Raw genomic sequence first — 15,240 nt, 5'->3', positions numbered from 1 at the left:
GCTCCTATTTTGGTGGCTTTTCCTCTTTTTTTTAGTGTTTTCCTGTAGCAGTTTCATGTCATGTCATGTCATGTTCGGATGTACATTGTCTTTGCTCCACAGTAAGTCTTTGCTGTCCTCCAGCATTCTGTTTTTGTTTACTTAGTAGCCAGTTCAGTTTTAGTTTCGTTCTGCATAGCCTTCCCTCAGCTTTAATGCCTTTTCTTAGGGGCACTCACCTTTTGTTTATTTTTGGTTTAAGCATTAGATACCTGTAGATGTTTCCGACATCTACAAAGCAATTAGCTACCTGCTGCCACCTACTGATATGGAAGAGTATTACACGGTTACTCTGCCGAGCTCTAGACAGCACCGACACTCAACAACAACACATCATTTGCAGACTATAATTACTGGTTTGCAAAAAATATTTTTAACCCAAATAGGTGAAATTAGATAATCTTCCACGGCACACTAGACTGTATCTCACGGCACACCAGTGTGCCGCGGCACAGTGGTTGAAAAACACTGCATGAATCATTAGTAATGCAGCAGCCTAGTTTTGAATGGCAGGGTCCCTGCTATCACATGTTGATAAAAATATAACATTTACATAATAAATAAACTACAGGCTTCCCAAATGCTGTAATAAATTAAGCATGATGAGTTGACTTGAAACTGTTTAATGTTGCACTTTTTATATGTAGAAGAAAATCTTTGTCATTTTATTTAATCTCAGCAACAACTTGAGGCAGTTTAATGTTGATTAACCTGGGCAGAATTATTATAGTGTTCCCAATGTTACAAGGATAAAGCCATTGTTTACAAATTTGGTGAATAAATAACCCCAAAATGTATATTTTGTTGTTTTCTTACTGTACCGAAAATGAACCGAACCGTGACCTCTAAACCGAGGTAGTACCGAACCGAAATTTTTGTGTACCGTTACACCCCTACTAAATGGTAACACCCGAATAAGTTTTTCAACTTGTTTAAGTCGGGGTCCACGTGAATCAATTCATGGACCGTGCAGGATAGTGACTGTTACACTAGAACATCTGGAAACTGTCAGCATTTGAATAATATGCTTCTCAGAACAAGCTAGTCAGGTTACTTCTAGACCTCCACCCCAGATCCCACCTCACTCCTACCCACTTCTCTAAAGTGGGCTGGCTCAAGGTGGAGGACAGAGTTGAACAACTTGCACTGAGCCTAGTCTATAAAATCCGCTACACCTCCCTGATACCGAAGTACATGTCAAACTACTTCCTTAACGTAAATGACCGCCATAACCACAACACCAGGGGGAGCTCCACTAACCACGTTAAACCCAGATTCCCAACTAACAAAGGTCTTAACTCATTCTCTTTCTATGCCACATCAATGTGGAATGCGCTCCCAACAGGTATAAAAGAAAGGGCATCTCTATCCTCCTTCAAAACCGCAATAAAAGTTCACCTCCAGGCAGCTACAACCCTAAACTAACACCCTCCCCGGATTGCTAATAATCAAATGTAAACAATCAAATGCAGATACTTTTTCTTTTTCTTATGCCTTCTGATCTCTCTCTCTCTCTCTCTCTCTCTCTCTCTCTCTCTCTGTCTCTCTCTCTCTCTCTCTCTCTCTCTCTATGTCCACTACTTGCTGTCCATATCTCCCCCCCCCTCCACACCCCTGATTGTAAATAATGTAAATAATTCAATGTGATTATCTTATGTGATGACTGTATTATGATGATAGTATATATGATAGTATATTTCTGTATCATGAATCAATTTAAGTGGACCCCGACTTAAACAAGTTGAAAAACGTATTCGGGTGTTACCATTTAGTGGTCAATTGTACGGAATATGTACTTCACTGTGCAACCTACTAATAAAAGTCTCAATCAATCAATCAAAAATGCTGTTTTTCATGCTCCATTGGACCTTTGGGACCACCAGAGGATGGAGCTTTGTACACATTTGGGGAACGTGACAGCGGTAAACTGGGCCTGGGAACAGACCAGCTGCCCCGGCATCGAGTCCCTCAGCTGTTGAAGACCATCCCCGATCCTGTCACTCAGGTGGCCTGTGGTGGCGGACACACAGTGGCCATCACAGGTAGGACACATCTCAGTTATGTGGTTTGTGGACTACTGAGCGGCACCAAAACCTCTTTTTATCCTTCCATAACAGAGAATGGCATTTACACCTTTGGCTCGGGTCAGTTCGGTCAGCTCGGCCACGGGACATTCATATTCGAGTCCCCGCTACCACGCCCAATAGAGCACTTTAAGAAAGGCAGAGTGTCCCAAGTGGCGTGCGGAGAAAACCACACAGCTGTCATCACAGGTCTCTGACACATTTGCTTATTCCCAGTTCATCATGGGAAGTGACGCTGGGGGTTTTTCTTTGCTTTTGTCAGACAGCGGTCTGCTCTACACATTTGGCGACGGTAGACATGGAAAACTGGGTCTGGGAGAAGAAAACTTCACAAACCAGTTCAAGCCGACTCTCTGTCCACGCTTCCTCAAGTGCCACGTCCAGGAAGTGAGTGTTTGCCTTCACGTTGAATTGCACGTTTGTTTCAATTGCTTCATGACGCTGTTGTTGGCAGGCTGTTTGCGGTGGCTGTCATATGGTGGTGCTGGCTCGACCCAGGGATGCGAGCCACAGCAACGTCTTGCTGGAAGACAACGATGTGGCAGAGGATTACCTGGAGAGGCCATATGTGGAGCTACTGGGAGACACGACAGACACCTCCACCTTGCAACGGAGCGCCCCGGCCCGGGTCCGCCGGAGGGAGAGGGTGTGTTCATCAAATAGTGACGACCTAGGGCAGGGGTGTCCAAGCTACTCGCTTTGGCCCACAAGATGTCACAGGTTTTTTAGGGAATCAGGCCCGCGGGGTGCGTCCAGCTTTAATTTTGAATATCTGCCGGTCTAATTGCTATAACTTTGCCGTCATCTAGTGGACATCGTCAATAAATCAGATCAATGACCATGAATTGAATTTTGAAGTGTATCCAACCCAGCGTTTACTTATATGACCCAATACAAACAACCTTTCCCAGTCATGGTGCAAAAAACCTGCAACCATCACAAAAAGGCAACACAAAAGGTCACGCATAACACAACCTACTCACGGAACATTGTGGATAAGACTAATAAAAATCCATCCATCAATTTAAATCCCTTCCAATGAAGAATGCGAAAAATGCAAAACATTCTCTCCACACTTCTCTATGTTTGGTGCATTTTAGCTGCTTGATATTTCTGATTGATTTACAAAACTTTAAGGAGGTCGTCACGGAAGTAAACAAGGTAGGAGTCAAACTTTAACATATTCTAAATATCCAATTATAATAATTATATATCCATTACATTAATGGGGGCGGCATGGCATAGTGGGTAGAGCAACCGTGCCAGAAACCCGAGGGTTGCAGGTTCGCTCCCCGCCTCTTACCATCCAAAAATCGCTGCCGTTGTGTCCTTGGGCGGGACACTTCACCCTTTGTCCCCGGTGCCACTCACACCGGTGAATTGAACGATGAATGATAGGTGGTGGTCGGAGGGGCCGTTGGCGCAAATTGCAGCCACGCTTCCGTCAGTCTACCCCAGGGCAGATGTGGCTATGAAAGTAGCTTACCACCACGAGGTGTGAATGAATGATGGGTTCTACATGTAAAGCGACTTTGGGTACTTAGAAAAGCGCTATATAAATCCCAGGTATTATTATTATTAATACAATATGTATGTATGTATATATATATACATATTTATATATGTAAATATATCCACATGTGTGTATATATACATGAATATTTAAATATATTTCTATATTTCTATTTAAATACATACACTACCGTTCAAAAGTTTGGGGTCACATTGAAATGTCCTTATTTTTGAAGGAAAAGCACTGTACTTTTCAATGAAGATAACTTTAAACTAGTCTTAACTTGAAAGAAATACACTCTATACATTGCTAATGTGGTAAATGACTATTCTAGCTGCAAATGTCTGCTTTTTGGTGCAATATCTACATAGGTGTATAGAGGCCCATTTCCAGCAACTATCACTCCAGTGTTCTAATGGTACAATGTGTTTGCTCATTGGCTCAGAAGGCTAATTGGTGATTACAAAACCCTTGTGCAATCATGTTCACACATCTGAAAACACTTTAGCTCGTTACAGAAGCTACAAAACTGACCTTCCTTTGAGCAGATTGAGTTTCTGGAGCATCACATTTGTGGGGTCAATTAAACGCTCAAAATGGCCAGAAAAAGAGAACTTTCATCTGAAACTCGACAGTCTATTCTTGTTCTTAGAAATGAAGGCTATTCCACTAAATTGTTTGGGTCACCCCAAACTTTTGAATGGTAGTGTATATATACATGTATACTTGTATAAGCTATATATGTGTCTGTATATGTTGTTACTTTACATCAGTGCTTCTCAAATATTTTCTGTTACGCCTTCCCTTCCCCCCTGGAAGAAGAAAGTATTTCTCCCCCCCACTCTTAACCGTGACTATAAATAGTATAATTTGTCTATAAAATTGTTGTAACTATACCTTTGCATAACATTGTAAGCTTATTAACATTAGTGGAAACAACACACCAACCTTCCGTGGTCTTCCACCGTGGTTACAGTGAAGCCAAGTGCCACATACGCTTCATCATATTAGATGTGGGGGGTCAAACACCCCCCCCCCCCCCCCGGCATTGAGGGGGCCCGCCCCACTAATTGAGAAGGACTGCTTTACATGCAGTCGGCTTTTGGCCACCGTCCCAATTTTTTTCAGCCCAATGCGGCCGCCAAGTCAAAAGTTTGGACACCCCTGGCCGAGGGCTTCCTATGTACCTTCTGTAACACATTGGTTTTGACATTTTGTGATTTTTCAACCGCCTCCCCCTCAAAGGAACAATCACCGGACCAGTTTGGAACCATGTTCAGTACGCTAAACGCTATGACATCAGGCTACTTGCAACCACCGCTTCCTGTCTCCGGCGACGCCATCTCACCCAGCCCGCCTTCATCAGAGCTGGCCCGCAGAAAGGTGCTCCATAGCGCTCATCAACACGGAAACGCTGGGTCGATCGGCAAGGGTAGCTACCTCACTTCATTTACTCAATAGACGTGCCCTGAATATTCTACCGGTGGCAGAATGGATTATTGTTTTCTATAACGTTTTCATCTCTCCGGCGATAATCCACATGGTTCTTATAGTTAGAATGTCAAAGTAACATGTTGTGTTGTGTGTGATTAGAACTGGCTAGCGGCAAGTCTGACAACCTTGTGGAGAGCCTGAGTGACACAGACAGTGTGAAAGGTTTGGGAGAAACCACCAACTTTCTTAACATGGTAAGATCCCCCCCGACCTGCCAATTGATTGTATTTTAAACTGTGCTGGCTCTGCTCATGTCTCCTCTTGTCTCTTGTCTCGGGCTCATAGACGCATGTGATGAAGATGGACCCTGGAAATAAAACCCTTATACTTTCTCCAGTTCACAAGGTATACATTCAACGTATTGTGTGTACAATCTTTTTTCACCGAGGTCTGCATACCGAAAAATTATAGATTTCAGGGATCATTTTGATATTCAAGTTTTTTTAAACAGGCTAAAACCAAAGGTGTATATTTATGTAAGCATGCGAGTCAGCTTTGTGCTATGGGTGACGAAGCATATTATCATTAGTGTTGTTGGTTCAATCATTTAACTAATTGTCTAAGTTTTACTATGTCTGTTTGCTCTTTTTTTAACGTTTGATAGTAATTGTTAGTTGTATTCTTAGAATGTGTCACAGACCAATAAACAGAACAAGCTGCAGGCCAAACATGGGCCCCAGGCAACACTTGTGCATTCTTTGCATAAAGGCTGTGTCTCAATTCAAATTTGTCAGTACACTTCAAGAAGTATGCCGTGTACTTTGTTCCTGAGAGCGCAAATGTTGAGTCTGTCAATGTGCAACTTTCTGGAAATGATGATTGAAATATTGACCCACTTCTTCTGCTATTCCTTTTGTACACTAATTGTCAGTGCTACGGATTGATCCTCTGCTATTGTTATTTAAAGTTAGTCCCATCCCAAGTTGGCCATTTTGGTTGCAATGTCTGGGTGCTGATGGTGCACTGCATTTTACTGTACCTCTCAGTGTGAGGGGGTAAGTGCACAAATTGAGACACAGACACAGTGTTTTGTAAGCTGTCACCTATCAGCTCTTCATTGTATCATTAGCTGAAATTCATAGTAGCATGCTAACTAACTTAGCCAGAAGAGAACCACTTCAGGTATAAAGCTTAATGCCCATTATTCTGTACTTCATTACTACACTCATGCATGCCTCTTTTCTATCCTCTTGCCTTCTGGTTCCTGTGATAGAAGAAGGGTAAGGATGGTAAGACTTTAACCAGTCAGAAAGAGAAACCATTAAAAGATAGAAAGGCACCCGCCAAGCTTCTGAGGAGCCCAAGCAGTCACTCCCAGCAGATGATGACGACCAAGCGGAACAAAGAGAATCATATCACAGCCTCTGAGAAGCCCAGGGACATCAGCAAGACACCATCCAGACAGCAGCTCCAGGCAGGGGCCTTCAGGAGTCGGCAAATTGATGCTGACAGGAAACTGGAACCGGACTGTAAAGCAAGTTCTGGAAAACGTATGCGAGGTCAAAGCAAACCGACCACAGTCACGAGTCAGTCACCAGCCTTCACTTTAGAAGATGCACTTGGAAGGAGTCCTCAGGTTAATAACTCAAAATCCAATACTATTTCCTCCAATGATGCCAAAGCATCAAAGAAGGAGAAAAACAAAAAAGAAGCCAAGTCCAATAACTGTGAGGACGCACAAAGTTTGCACCTACTTGCTGGAGCTGCTTCGTTAGTCCAGGGGGTGGCGGCATTCAGCTCACCGAGCAGCCACCAAGGAACCACAGACAGAGTCATCCCATCAGCCAGCAGTACGTCTAACCAAAGCCTCAGCAGCAGTCCTGCCACGGAAAGTCAAAGAGGAAGACAACAAATGAAGGACTCTGTTACCCAGAATCAGGAGGAGGAAGACCCACATGGGCAGACAAGTACAGATGCAAGCGAGGAAGAGGAAGACCAGAAAGCGAAGGGATCAAGTGCGGAAACAAGCAAGGAAGAAGAAGAAGAACAGAAAGGGAAGGGATCAAGTGTGGATACAAGCGAGGAAGAAGAAGAACAGAAAGGGAAGGGATCAAGTGCGGATACAAGCGAGGAAGAAGAAGAAGAACAGAAAGGGAAGGGATCAAGTGCGGAAACAAGTGAGGAAGAAGAACAGAAAGGGAAGGGATCAAGTGCGGAAACAAGTGAGGAAGAAAAACAGAAAGGGAAGGGATCAAGTGCGGAAACAAGTGAGGAAGAAGAACAGAAAGGGAAGGGATCAAGTGCGGATACAAGTGAGGAAGAAGAACAGAAAGGGAAGGGATCAAGTGCGGATACAAGCGAGGAAGAAGAACAGAAAGGGAAGGGATCAACTACAGATGCAAGTGAGAAAGAGGAAGACCAGGACGAGAAGGAGTCATGTGCTAATGCAAGTGAAGACGAGGAGGAGGAGGTCCGTCAGATGAAAGTGACAGATGAAGATGACAGCGGCACTCTTCAGCCAGATGAAAAGTCAGGAAGTGATGACGAGGAAGAAGGTGAAAGTGCTCAAGAAGAAGAAGAAGAAGAGGAGGATGAAACATCTGTAAGGGAAAGTGAGAATGAGAAGAAAGATAGCCAAGGGGGGACTATCACAGAAGAGACTGGGGAAGATGAGGGAGAGTCCAGCCATGAATCAGAAGGTGAAGAGGAAGAGTCTGAAATTGATGGAAGTGAGGAAGAAAAGGACAGCAAAGAAGAAGATTCTGCGTCTTCGGCGGGCAGTGTTGAAGAGGAGGAAGAGGAGGAATGTACTGAGGAAGCAGAAAGCAAAAATGAAACTGAAGAAGAAGAGGAAGAGGAGGAGACAGAAAAAGAAGAGCAGAGCGAGGAGGAAGAAAGTGAAGAAGAGGAGAGAGAAGAGGAAGACGACGAAGAAGAGGAAGACGAAGAAGAGGAAGACGAAGAAGAGGAAGACGACGAAGAAGAAGAGGAAGAGGACGAAGAAGAAGAAGAGGACGAAGAAGAAGAAGAGGACGAAAAAGAAGAAGGTGAAGAAGAAGAAAATAATGAGGAAGAGAGCAACGAAGAGCAAGAAAGTGAGCAAGATGAAGAAGATGAAGAAGAAGATGATGAAGAAGAAGAAGAAGAAGAAGAGGTTGTCAAAAAGAAAAAGTCTGCTGATGTCAGAAGTGTAAACAAAGCAAGGAGACCAAAGTCAGGGGTCAAAGGTCATGGAGGTGAAGAGTTCTGGGATGATGTTCTACCTCAGTACCTCAACCTGAAATAAGTACTCCTTCTTTTTGAGTGTACTCAGACACTGTACACACAGTACTAATGTACATGATATATGGAGTACTCAGACATTGTACACACAGTACTAATGTACATGATATATGGAGTACTCAGACATTGTACACACAGTACTAATGTACATGATATATGGAGTACTCAGACATTGTACACACAGTACTAATGTACATGATATATGGAGTATTCAGACATTGTACACACAGTACTAATGTACATGATATATGGAGTACTCAGACATTGTACACACAGTACTAATGTACATGATATATGGAGTACTCAGACACTGTACACACAGTACTAATGTACATGATGTATGGCGTATTCAGACATTGTACACACAGTACTAATGTACATGATAAATGGAGTACTCAGACATTGTACACACAGTACTAATGTACATGATATATGGAGTACTCAGACATTGTACACACAGTACTAATGTACATGATATATGGAGTACTCAGACATTGTACACACAGTACTAATGTACATGATATATGGAGTACTCAGACATTGTACACACAGTACTAATGTACATGATATATGGAGTACTCAGACATTGTACACACAGTACTAATGTACATGATATATGGAGTACTCAGACATTGTACACACAGTACTAATGTACATGATATATGGAGTACTCAGACATTGTACACACAGTACTAATGTACATGATATATGGAGTACTCAGACATTGTACACACAGTACTAATGTACATGATATATGGAGTACTCAGACATTGTACACACAGTACTAATGTACATGATATATGGAGTACTCAGACATTGTACACACAGTACTAATGTACATGATATATGGAGTACTGTTGTGTTTGTGATAAATGTTCTTTTCTTGTGGTGTGACATGCTTTTCATACACAATCCCTACTTAATCAATGCCACTAAGTCAGTGTGGAGTCACATGCTGACGCTCTTAAGGTGAACACGTTTGATCGGCCGCGCTCAGCAGCAGGTGGGACTTTTATGTTGTCATCCTCCAACCAGATGTGTGTTAGTTACTCTAGCCCCCGTTTGTATCAGCACCGTACTGCTCCATCAGTCCTTGTCCTGTGCTTATAGCTTTCTAGGAATATGTTTGCTCTCTCCGTCCTTCTGCGTGAAAGTAGCTTTAGCTCCGCCCCTTAAGACTGCCCGTGCAAACTTGTGTGTACTAGATCAAACACTGATGAAATGTCCCTACTCCTGGTTCTTAAATGTACACTTTTTGCAGGAGTCCACCAAACAATCTGCTCAGACTGGCAGCGAAGGTGGGGAAGATGATGAAGAAGATGTAGCTCAGACCGATGATGACGATGATGACGACGACGACGACGACGACGATGATGATGATGATGAAGAAGAAAAGAAGGATGCAGAGGACATGCCCACACAGAGGTTGGAGGAATGGCTACAGAATGCTGACAGGCTGCCCGAAGAATCAGCCGATGACGGTGATGACCACGACGACGCACTGAAGAGGGCAGCGGAGGTCAATGAGGCTGACCCCTCAGCTGAAGAAAAGACAGAGGGCGACACTCAACCAGCCAATGGGACAGCCGACGTCTTCTCAAAGAGTCAATCGGGCTCCACCAAAAAGGTGCAGAAATATTCTACATATCTGTGAATACATCTTACAGAGGACCAATATTATACATATCTGTGAATACATCTTACAGAGGACCAATATTCTACATATCTGTGAATACATCTTACAGAGGACCAATATTATACATATCTGTGAATACATCTTACAGAGGACCAATATTATACATATCTGTGAATACATCTTACAGAGGATCAATATTATACATATCTGTGAATACATCTTACAGAGGACCAATATTATACATATCTGTGAATACATCTTACAGAGGACCAATATTATACATATCTGTGAATACATCTTACACAGGACCAATATTATACATATCTGTCAATACAACTTACAGAGGACCAATATTCTACATATCTGTGAATACATCTTACAGAGGACCAATATTCTACATATCTGTGAATACATCTTACAGAGGACCAATATTATACATATCTGTGAATACATCTTACAGAAGACCAATATTATACATATCTGTGAATACATCTTACAGAGGACCAATATTATACATATCTGTGAATACATCTTATAGAGGACCAATATTCTACATATCTGTGAATACATCTTACAGAGGACCAATATTATACATATCTGTGAATACATCTTACAGAGGACCAATATTATACATATCTGTGAATACATCTTACAGAGGACCAATATTATACATATCTGTGAATACAACTTACAGAGGACCAATATTATACATATCTGTGAATACATCTTACAGAGGACCAATATTATACATATCTATGAATACATCTTACACAGGACCAATATTATACATATCTGTGAATACATCTTACACAGGACCAATATTATACATATCTGTCAATACAACTTACAGAGGACCAATATTCTACATATCTGTGAATACATCTTACAGAGGACCAATATTCTACATATCTGTGAATACATCTTACAGAGGACCAATATTATACATATCTGTGAATACATCTTACAGAGGACCAATATTCTACATATCTGTGAATACATCTTACAGAGGACCAATATTATACATATCTGTGAATACATCTTACAGAAGACCAATATTATACATATCTGTGAATACATCTTACAGAGGACCAATATTATACATATCTGTGAATACATCTTATAGAGGACCAATATTCTACATATCTGTGAATACATCTTACAGAGGACCAATATTATACATATCTGTGAATACAACTTACAGAAGACCAATATTATACATATCTGTGAATACATCTTACAGAGGACCAATATTACACATATCTGTGAATACATCTTACAGAGGACCAATATTATACATATCTGTGAATACATCTTACAGAGGACCAATATTATACATATCTGTGAATACATCTTATAGAGGACCAATATTATACATATCTGTGAATACAACTTACAGAAGACCAATATTCTACATATCTGTGAATACATCTTACAGAGGACCAATATTCTACATATCTGTGAATACAACTTACAGAGGACCAATATTCTACATATCTGTGAATACATCTTACAGAGGACCAATATTATACATATCTGTGAGTACATCTTACAGAGGACCAATATTATACATATCTGTGAATACATCTTACAGAGGACCAATATTATACATATCTGTGAATACATCTTACAGAGGACCAATATTCTACATATCTGTGAATACGTCTTACAGAGGACCAATATTATACATATCTGTGAATACATCTTACAGAGGACCAATATTCTACATATCTGTGAATACATCTTATAGAGGACCAATATTCTACATATCTGTGAATACATCTTACAGAGGACTAATATTATACATATCTGTGAATACATCTTACAGAGGACCAATATTCTACATATCTGTGAATACGTCTTACAGAGGACCAATATTATACATATCTGTGAATACATCTTACACAGGACCAATATTATACATATCTGTGAATACATCTTACAGAGGACCAATATTATACATATCTGTGAATACATCTTACAGAGGACCAATATTATACATATCTGTGAATACATCTTACAGAGGACCAATATTATACATATCTGTGAATACATCTTACAGAGGACCAATATTATACATATCTGTGAATACATCTTATAAAGGACCAATATTATACATATCTGTGAATACATCTTACAGAGGACCAATATTATACATATCTGTGAATACATCTTACAGAGGACCAATATTATACATATCTGTGAATACATCTTACAGAGGACCAATATTATACATATCTGTGAATACATCTTACAGAGGACCAATATTATACATATCTGTGAATACATCTTACAGAGGACCAATATTCTACATATCTGTGAATACATCTTACAGAGGACCAATATTACACATATCTGTGAATACATCTTACAGAGGACCAATATTATACATATCTGTGAATACGTCTTACAGAGGACCAATATTCTACATATCTGTGAATACGTCTTACAGAGGACCAATATTATACATATCTGTGAATACATCTTACAGAGGACCAATATTCTACATATCTGTGAATACATCTTACAGAGGACCAATATTATACATATCTGTGAATACATCTTACAGAGGACCAATATTATACATATCTGTGAATACATCTTACAGAGGACCAATATTATACATATCTGTCTATCTAATTAGTTACTATGGTAATATAATTAGTTACTATGGTCATCTAATTAGTTACTATGGTCATCTAATTAGTTACTATGGTATTAGTTATGGTCATCTAATTAGTTACTATGGTCATCTAATTACTTACTATAGTTTTGGTTACTATGGTCATCTAATTAGTTACTATGGTATTAGTTACTATGGTCATCTAATTACTTACTATAGTATTGGTTACTATGGTCATCTAATTAGTTACTATGGTATTAGTTATGGTCATCTAATTAGTTACTATGGTCATCTAATTACTTACTATAGTTTTGGTTACTATGGTCATCTAATTAGTTACTATGGTCATCTAATTATGTACTATGGTATTAGTTACTATGGTCATCTAATTATGTACTATGGTATTAGTTACTATGGTCATCTAATTACTTACTATAGTATTGGTTACTATGGTCATCTAATTAGTTACTATGGTATTAGTTATGGTCATCTAATTAGTTACTATGGTCATCTAATTATGTACTATGGTATTAGTTACTATGGTCATCTAATTACTTACTATAGTATTGGTTACTATGGTCATCTAATTAGTTACTATGGTATTAGTTATGGTCATCTAATTAGTTACTATGGTCATCTAATTACTTACTATAGTATTGGTTACTATGGTCATCTAATTACTTACTAGGGTCATCTAATTATTTACTATGGTATTAGTTACTATGGTCATCTAATTACTTACTATGGTAATATAATTATTTACTATGGTATAAGTTACTATGGTCATCTAATTAGTTACAATGGTCATCTAATTACTTACTATAGTATTGGTTACTATGGTCATGTAATTAATTACTATGATCATCTAATGAGTTACTATGATATTAGTTACTATGGTCATCTAATTAGTTACTATGGTAATATAATTAGTTACTATGGTATTAGTTACTATGGTCATCTAATTACTTACTATGGTAATATAATTAGTTACTATGGTATAAGTTACTATGGTCATCTAATTAGTTACTATGGTCATCTAATTACTTACTATAGTATTGGTTACTATGGTCATGTAATTAGTTACTATGATCATCTAATGAGTTACTATGATATTAGTTACTATGGTCATCTAATTAGTTACTATGGTCATCTAATTAGTTACTATGGTAATATAATTAGTTACTATGGTATTAGTTACTATGGTCATCTAATTAGTTACTATGGTAATCTAATTACTTAGTATGGTATTGGTTACTATGGTCATGTAATTAGTTACTATGGTCATCTGATTAGTTACTATGGTAGTATAATTAGTTAATATGATATTGGTTGCTATGGTCATCTAATTAGTTACTGTTGTTATATAGTTAGTTACTATAGTAATGTAATTAGTTACTATGGTCATCTAATGAGTTACTATGGTCATCTAATTATTTGCTCTGGTCATCTAATTAGTTATTATGGTCACCTAATTAGTTACTATGGTCACCTGATTAGTTACTATGGTCACCTGATTAGTTACTATGGTGATGTAATGAGTTACTATGGTGATGTAATGAGTTACTATGGTAATGTAGTTAGTTACCATGGTAATGTAATGAGTTACTATGGTCATGTAATTAGTTACCATGGTAATGTAATGAGTTACTATGGTCATGTAAGTCACAGCAGCTCAGACGAGGTACCAAGCAGTGTGGGTGGGGAGTGTTTCCACAGAGTGGAGTCAAAATAATTGGCCAGGCCAGTTCTATCTGAAAGTTTGTGTGGTCTTTTCCAGCTTTCTCTCTTCGGGCGGCTGTCAATCTCCAGGTCGCAGCAAGCCAGGTCAAATCCTCCATCCCTGGCTGAAGTCGCTGCTGGTGACTTGCACACAAACCCGGCAAGTAGACAATCTAGTAACAAAGACCCTCGCTCCGGCGCCTGCAACGTCCTCTGATACAAAACGTGTAAAGACCTCATACCAAGTTTGAACTTTATATCCAGCATCCTTACAATTACTGTAACCACTCTGTCTCTCTCTGTGTGTGTGTGTGTGTGTGTGTGTGTGTGTGTGTGTGTGTGTGTGTGTGTGTGTGTGTGTGTGTGTGTGTGTGTGTGTGTGTGTGTGTGTGTGTGTGTGTGTGTGTGTGTGTGTGTGTGTGTGTGTGTGTGTGTGTGTGTGTGTGTGTGTGTGTGTGTGTATGCTTGATAATGTTTTTGAGCACATTGCACTTTTAAGCTGTAAGCCAACAGTTTTAAACAACCTGACTAAACAATCTCGAGCCATTTTGCTCAATGTGGTTTTATTTTCACTTGTAATATTACCAAGCGACTTTGAGAGCATTTTATAGAGTATATGTACCATACCATACCATACCATACCATACCAACTTTATTTATAAAGCCCTTTAAAAACAAGCACAGTTGAAGAACAAAGGGCTGTACACCACAAAGAAATAAAGGCAAAGGACAGACTAAAAAATAAAATTTAAAACAGAAGTAAAATACACATTAAAAAAGCAAATACAAAATTACCCTAAGAACATTTTTGTTAGATAAAAAGCAGTTAAAAAAGTTAAAAGTTAAAAACAGTTTAAAGTCTCATGCTGGGTTAAAAGCCAGTGAATAAAAATGGGTTTTAAGAAGGGTCTTA

General features: G+C 39.4%; 2 protein-coding genes across 3 annotated transcripts in view; both read left to right on the top strand.

The window, feature by feature from the left end:
* rpgrb (retinitis pigmentosa GTPase regulator b) overlaps nt 1-8,857 on the top strand; it is a 16,528-nt gene extending 7,671 nt beyond the window's left edge. For both annotated transcript variants that reach the window (XM_062042403.1, XM_062042393.1), the window contains exons 7-14: nt 1,923-2,081; nt 2,157-2,312; nt 2,386-2,510; nt 2,578-2,769; nt 4,882-5,068; nt 5,230-5,324; nt 5,416-5,475; nt 6,344-8,857. In XM_062042403.1, the coding sequence (XP_061898387.1) occupies nt 1,923-2,081; nt 2,157-2,312; nt 2,386-2,510; nt 2,578-2,769; nt 4,882-5,068; nt 5,230-5,324; nt 5,416-5,475; nt 6,344-8,356 (2,987 nt within the window). In that variant the 3' untranslated portion in view covers nt 8,357-8,857. The remainder of the gene's footprint in view (nt 1-1,922; nt 2,082-2,156; nt 2,313-2,385; nt 2,511-2,577; nt 2,770-4,881; nt 5,069-5,229; nt 5,325-5,415; nt 5,476-6,343) is intronic.
* A 405-nt stretch (nt 8,858-9,262) lies between these two features.
* On the top strand, nt 9,263-14,674 carry LOC133646768 (myelin transcription factor 1-like protein). The gene is made up of 2 exons (XM_062042527.1): nt 9,263-9,979; nt 14,386-14,674. The coding sequence occupies exons 1-2, from the start codon at nt 9,569-9,571 to the stop codon at nt 14,542-14,544; spliced, it is 570 nt and encodes a 189-aa protein (XP_061898511.1). The 5' UTR covers nt 9,263-9,568; the 3' UTR covers nt 14,545-14,674.
* The last annotated feature ends 566 nt before the right edge of the window (nt 14,675-15,240 follow it).

Source organism: Entelurus aequoreus, linkage group LG01 (genome assembly GCF_033978785.1).
Source record: "Entelurus aequoreus isolate RoL-2023_Sb linkage group LG01, RoL_Eaeq_v1.1, whole genome shotgun sequence".
NCBI lineage: Eukaryota > Metazoa > Chordata > Actinopteri > Syngnathiformes > Syngnathidae > Entelurus > Entelurus aequoreus.
This window is presented reverse-complemented; position numbering and strand designations above follow the sequence as displayed.

What these genes read in the sequence shown, in the direction of transcription:
- LOC133646768 (XM_062042527.1), top strand. Translation starts at nt 9,569, where the DNA reads ATGAAATGTCCCTACTCCTGGTTCTTAAATGTACACTTTTTGCAGGAG. An exon ending in AATCGGGCTCCACCAAAAAG is followed by an intron (nt 9,980 to 14,385) that starts GTGCAGAAATAT and finishes GGTCTTTTCCAG; the next exon opens with CTTTCTCTCTTCGGGCGGCT.